The sequence below is a fragment of the Pseudopodoces humilis genome, chromosome 17 (genome assembly GCF_049639895.1).
Source record: "Pseudopodoces humilis isolate 2021_Gansu_Grassland_sample_001 chromosome 17, ASM4963989v1, whole genome shotgun sequence".
In the NCBI taxonomy this organism is placed as follows: domain Eukaryota; kingdom Metazoa; phylum Chordata; class Aves; order Passeriformes; family Paridae; genus Pseudopodoces; species Pseudopodoces humilis.
In genome coordinates this window covers 9,653,355-9,660,000 of record NC_142216.1, presented here as the reverse complement: position 1 = coordinate 9,660,000, position 6,646 = coordinate 9,653,355, and the positions used below count along the sequence as shown (strand labels likewise).

General features: G+C 50.4%; 1 protein-coding gene across 6 annotated transcripts in view; it reads left to right on the top strand.

Annotated features, from left to right (window-relative positions):
• TCF7 (transcription factor 7) overlaps window positions 1-6,646 on the top strand; it is a 73,020-nt gene that overhangs the window by 51,871 nt on the left and 14,503 nt on the right. For all 6 annotated transcript variants that reach the window (XM_088063687.1, XM_088063688.1, XM_088063686.1 and 3 more), the window contains exon 5: window positions 2,161-2,251. In XM_088063687.1, coding sequence (XP_087919813.1) covers window positions 2,161-2,251 — 91 coding nt within the window. The remainder of the gene's footprint in view (window positions 1-2,160; window positions 2,252-6,646) is intronic.

Below are 6,646 nucleotides of genomic sequence, written 5' to 3'. Positions count from 1 at the left end.
AAGGGCCTCCACCCAGGAGTGATCCAAACTGTCCCAGAGGCATCAGCTTCACCAAGTTAACATCATTGATAAAACAATGGGTTATTGAGGATGCTCTTGGCTGGAGGACCCACTGAATAATCCCTGGTCTGAACCTGGAGGCTACATTCTGGACTCATCAAGGATGCTGATGGTAGGGTTTAGGTCTGGTGTAAGAGATATCCAGGCACATCCTGGTTGAATTCCAGGCAGCACATTGCTTGTCAGCCATCAGAGCATAATAAACTCAGCAGAAAAATAGGAAGAATTAACAGAATAAACCTACTGAAATCTCATGTAGTGGCTGAGAAACACTGAGACAGTGTGCAAGAAAGCAGCCCAGCACACCTTCCCCCACACTGCCGTTGCTGTACCTGGCAGAGCTCTGCCCCTCCGGGAGCCACTCACTGTGAGCTGCCTTCTGGGACTCGCTGGGAAACCTTAAGTGACACAAGAGCACTCGCCCAAGGGCAGAGCTGGTTATTATATTCCTCTGTGGAGGCACTGGAGCAGTCCCTGAGCATTCACCTCTGTGGTGGGTCAGTCATTCTAGGACACTGGTGTTGGGCTGCCCACCTGCACCCTCTGTGCAGGCACTGTCCAGTCTTCCCTTCCCGTTTCACCTGTACTTCTACAGACACAGGGAGTCTGTTTGTCCAGGGACTGCCCCATGTGCTATTCAAGGAAAGGTTCAGCCCATCATCCTCAGCTGGGTCTTGCCTTTGTGGTGCAGCTGTAATCATACATGCCCTATCCCTACACTGCTGGGGTGAGGGTTTTATTCTGTATTCATCCTGGATGTGTCCCATCTGTGTTTTCATCACTGAAATAGCTGCCATTATCACCCACTGTAAGCGCTTGAGACTCACTCTCATACTCATTCTCACAGCATCCCTTTAAAGTTTCTCACAGTAGCCCAAGGACACAAATGAGGAAATACAAGCAGGAATTCTGAGTCAATGGCTGGTGCCCCAACCACTGGGCCAGCAAGAATAACTTGTGCTCTGACTTACGCAACTCACAACTCATATTGGTGGGGGTGCGAATCTGAGGATGTTCCATCAGCTGCCTTGTGCAGGGCTGGTTTTGTTTCACCCTCCATGGACCACTGAGTCCCACTTGAAGCAAATCTCATACTAGGTTACATATTCCTGTCAGGTCAGTTATACATTTATTTTAGCTGACTCCTAATAGAATGCTTAGAATCTGTTGGTGTCAATCCTAATTAATAAGGTACCATTCATATACCTAGGAGAAAAATCCAGTTGCAATTGCTTGCAGCTCATCAATAAATTAGTCCATGTGTTTCTCATCTAGGACAGCCACTCAACAATCCCTGTTCCCAGTGTTTGTCTGAGGCTCGATAGCAGCCATCATTACACCATGCTGTGCCCCAGCACCTCTCCAGTTTCCCAGTGCAGGGGTCAGCTGGAGGCTGTTTTTGCCAGTAGCACTGTGGTTGTCTGAGTCCCACCCGCAGCCCCAGGCACCACAGGATGTTTTCCAGCCCAGATAGGAACGAGTGGAGCGATGCTGCAGCTGTGTCCCCTGGCCATGCTGCCCATGCCAGCAGCTTTGAAGATCACACAGGGATTCCCCATACAAAGGGTGAATTCCCAGCTGGCACCATACCCACTTCCACAGTTCCTTGGCACCCACAAAGCCGCAGAACACTTGTTTTGAACTCAAATTGCTTAAAATGAAGTTGGAAGTGTTGCCTGCTGGAGCATCCCCACTGCCTGCTCATGGGGGGTCCTGCAGATGACTGATGGAGAGGGAGCATAGGAATGGCCTTGACTGAACACTGGAGTGGGCTCTCTAGGAAAGGCAGAGGGGTGCCTGGAGTCAGCCAGATCCTTACCAAAGCACGGTCCTGCTCAGCCTCAGGTGGCATGGGGCAGCTATGATGCTTGTGCAAGAGCAAGATGCCTCCTCCACCCCCTCCTTATGTTTGTGATTTTGCAGCAATGTGGATGACCCACCACACCCCCACAGGGAGAACCACAGGAAACACCATCCTGCCACTTGCAGATAGCCATTTCATATAGCTGTCCACAAGGGTTCATAGATGAAGCAGACAGGGGGTTGGGAGTCAGGGAATGCAGTGCCAGGTTCAACTCCTCTCCTTCTCCCTTCTTGCAGGAGTGCACCGTCCTTCCCAGACCTCAGACATCCCTGGTTTCTACCCCCTGCCCCCCGGTGGAGTCGGCCAGATCACGCCGTCGATGGGATGGTGAGTGAGGAGGGCTCAGTTCTGTGCAGCCCCAGCCCCACTGGATGTGTGGGACGGGGATGGGTCACTGAGCCAGCCACTGCAGCCGCTCTCCATGACCTCCACGGTGCTTTCCTCCAGCTTCATGCCTCCTGTGTGCTGTGTGAAGAGGGAGGAGAATTTAGCCCTGTCTTGGAGGTGGGAGCAGACCTGTGGAGAGGCTGAAGGCTTCGTCCTGGCTGAGGCATCCCTGGAGAGGGGTTACAACCTGCCCAGTTCAAAAGTGACTTCTGCTTTACATCTGTCCGTGTGGATTAGGGAGCCCAGAGAGAGCTTCCTACCCACCCCTCCTAATCACAGCAAAAGCCTCTTTTTTGAGTAGGAGGTAATTTTCTCCCTCCCTGGACTTTTCGGCACAAACAGTGCTTTTCCTGAGCATGCCACCAGCATGGAGTAATCCCGTGGGATGCTCCATCTGCCAGGCCATGGTGTTTCTTGGGATCTGACACACAGGAAAAAAGTACATCATGGCAGAGACCTGCCAGATAGCAGCCTGGGTGCCTACAGCCTGGCTACAGCTCAGTAGGTTACAGGTGGTAACCACTGCTCCAGCAGCCGTGGGAAGGAGAGACCATGAGCTGGAGCACTCACAAAATGTACCCCTTGCATGCACCATCCCTGCAGAGCATCTTGCAAAGCACAGCCTGTTGGTAAACCTGCCCCAGGGACACAAGTTAAAAATACACCAGTGTGTTCTCTGTGGTCATTGCCACTGGCTTTTGTCCCCGTGACCATGAGCACACTGAGAGAGTGTGTCTGGCAGGTGCTGCCATGTGGGCATCATCACTCCTCAGATTAATATTTAATCCCCAGTGATGAAGCAGGAGCATGGCAGAGGCTGACAGGGAGACTGGTGGCTGCAGGTGGCAGTTCCGGGTTGCTGGGATGAGGAGAGAGTGCAGGGCAGGTGATGACAGGGACAGTTTCCTGCAGTCCTGGTGGATAAAAGCCTGGCAAAGCCTGGCAGAGAGCTTCAGGTACAAGAACCTATTGCAGAGTGGGAAAGGGGAAGCTGCTTAAAGCACAAAGTAAAATGTTAGCTTTTGCTTTGTTTTGTTTATGAATTTCATGTTCCAGATATTTAACCACAAGGAAACAGAGGATGAGGCCTTTGATACAGAGTCTGGCTTCAAAGAGATTACATTTTGCCTTCTGTGCTAAATCTGCTACTCTTGGGTGATGATTTAACTTCTCATATGATGTGATTCATCCTCAGGAAAAACAAGGGCTAGGGTGACTGTGCTGTAACATGAAAGAAATAGTTGGAGCAAGGAGAAAGGAGCCTGTTTGTCAAATGGAATGTCCACTCCTGGGTTAGAATGATGCTGTTCAGACAGCCCTGGGCTCATGAAGGGAGAGCAGTCTGGTTTTTTATGGAGATTTTGTGGAGCAGTTGGTGGTAGAGAGAGCTTTCCTGGCTGAGAGCTGCTCCAGCATTGGTAGGGTTTGGCAGCCTCCTGCAGCCTCATCAGATGCCTTCATTAATGGCTAATAGAGCAGATACAGTAAAGCAACAAACAGCCTGACATGCAGAGCGGAGCACCTTGAGGCACGTGTGTCTAACAGAGCTTTTGCTCATTCTTTTCCTTGCCCAAAATGTACAGAAAGAGCCCCAAACCCACTTGTGGAGTGCCCAGTCCTCAGCTGAGGCTCAGCACACCACTGTGGATGGGTGCAGAAGCACTGAAGTTCATGGCAGCAGCAGGCAGCAGGAGCTGTGTGCCAGGGATGGATGTGCTGGGGATGATCATGCCAGGGATGTATCCCAGAGAAGCTGTGGCTGCCCCATCCCTGGAAGTGTTCAAGGCCAGGATCTTGAGCAGCCTGGTCTAGAGGAAGGTGTCCCTGCACACAGCCGGGGATTGGAACTGGATAATCTTTAAAGTTCCTCCCAACCCAAACCATTACAGGATTCCGTGGTTGTGCTGGTTCCACCAAGTCAGCTGCCAGGCCAGGGCAGCTACACATGGGAAGCTACTTTTCCTCCACAAGCTGGCAGCAGGAGCTAGGCAGAAACTGGTTTTGTTCTCACTGAGCGTTTCAGGAGGAGGAGCTGCAATCACTCTCTGTAATTAAGCAGGGATGACAGTCAGATAAAAGCTTTCAAAAGTCCAGTCAAGTGAGTTTTGCTTCTGGGAGCCTGGCAGTTAACATTAGCCAGGAACCTGCAAATTGTGTCACTCACCTGTGCCCGGGGCCAAGCAGTGGTGCCATGGCAGCCTCTCCTCCACCATCCCACAGCCTGTATTCTGAGCCACCCTCCCATCACCAGCTGATCCTCTGGAAACAGGCTGAGAGAGCTGGGATGTTCAGCATGGAGAGGTTTCCAGGGAGGCCTCAGAGCCCCTTCCCACATCTAAAAGGAGTTTATAAAAAAGAGGGAGATGGACTTGTTATATGGGCAGATAGTGATAGGACAAGGGGGAACAGTTTTGAACTAAAAGAGGAGAGTTAGGTCAGATGTTAGGAAAAAGTTCTTCTACAACAGAGAGTAGCAAGGCCCTGGCACAGGTTGCCCAGAGACACTGCAGCTGCCCCATCCCTGGAGGTGTTGATGATCAGGTCAGACAGGGCTTGGAGCATCTGGATCTAGTGAAAGGTATCCCTGCCCCTGGCAGGAGCTTGGAATGAGACAAACTTTAAGGTCCCTTCCAACCCAAACCAGTAATTCCGTGATACGGGCTGTAATCGTGCACTCCCAACCATCAGGGACTGATTTTGCAGTTGCTTTAATTCACATGTCAGAGGGACTTCAGATGAAGCTGCAAGTGCCCAACTCCATTCCTATACCAATATCCTGGCCTCTGGAGTAACACAGGTCACTTCTGGATTAGCTACAAGTGTTTTCTCGGCCCTGGGGCAGTCGCCTCCAACTTCAAAAGTTGTTTCAGTTTCCCAGTGAGCAGCAGCACTTGCCTGTTTGTTGGTGTGTTTATACCCACCAACATCTGAGGGCTTGGAGAGGGCTTCTGCCTGCCAGGGTGTAAACAGCCCAGCTGCCTTTCCTGCAGACAGATCCCACAGATTTCAGTCAAGCCAACACACAGCAGCAGGAACAGGAGTCTTCTTCCTGCCCAGCATAGCTCGGGGGTCTGACTGCTGCCCTGCTGTCATTATTCCTCTTCAGGGCAGAAACTTGTTTTTAGCCCCAAAAACTCTGAGGCATCCAGAAGCTTGGGTCCTTCACAGTGCATCATACTTAATGATAATGGACTTCTTGTGGATTTTTTCATCATTAGAGCTGAAAATAGCTGGTCCTGGGTTTAGGTACAGCTCTGTGCAGCCTGGCCAGAGGAGTGTGAGTACCAGCACAGTTGTAAGCACCCCATTGTGCCCCATTCCTGGAAGTGTTCAAGGCCTAGTGGGATGGCATTTGGAGCAACCTGGTATAGTGGAAGATGTCCCTGCTCATGGCAGGGTGGGTTGGAATGAGATACGCTTTAAGGTCCCTTCTAACCTAAAGCATTCTTTTATTTTAAGGTCCCTTCCAAGCTAAACCATTCTGTAATTCTATGATCTCAGTTTCCATGTGCAGTTTTAGGCTAGAATCATCTTTTGGCAGGTTTGCAGAACAAGCCAAGGTATTTTTGAGCTATTTCCATATGAAAATGTGAGGGTTCCCTTGCTGGGAGCAGCAAGGAACTTCCTGCATAGTTATTTTACTATCTCAAAAATAATTTCCAGCCCCAGGTCTGATACATGCCGGGTCCCCAGTATGAAACAACTTTCAAAAAGAACGCAGGACTGAGCTTTTGTCTTCTTTAAAACTGATAGGTGTCCTTAAAAGGATGTGCTGGGGAAACCAGAGCGTTCCTGAGGCACAAAGGCAGGGTATGTACTTTCTCTCCGGACTGTGGGAGTCTCCTGTGCTTGGGAACATCACAAAGTAGATGAAGTTGGAAGTGACCACAGTGGTCATCTGGTCTAACCTCCCTGCTCAAGCAGAGCTGTTCCAGAGCACACGGCCCAGGGTTGCATCCAGACAGTCCTGGGATATCTCCAGTAAGGGAGGCTCCACACCCTCTCTGGGTCACCTGTTCCAGTGCTTGGTCACTGCACAGTAAGGAAGTTTCCTCATATTTATCCTCCTGGTGCAGCTTCTTGTGCACCACACAGAGATTCTCAGCAGGCTTTAATTTTTTTTTTTTTGGTCCCACTGTGATCTTTTGTGCAACTTCTTCTGTGCTATAGCAACATCTCCTGATTTTTCAGCATGCTCCTGATTTTTCAGCATGCCTCTGCACTTTGCATTGTTACCAGGTAAACTCAAAGCAGCAGTGTTAGTACCAGGGGCAGAAGGGGGTCAGAATTGTATCCAAGCTTTTAGGAAGGCCCAGGTTCTCTCAAAATAACATC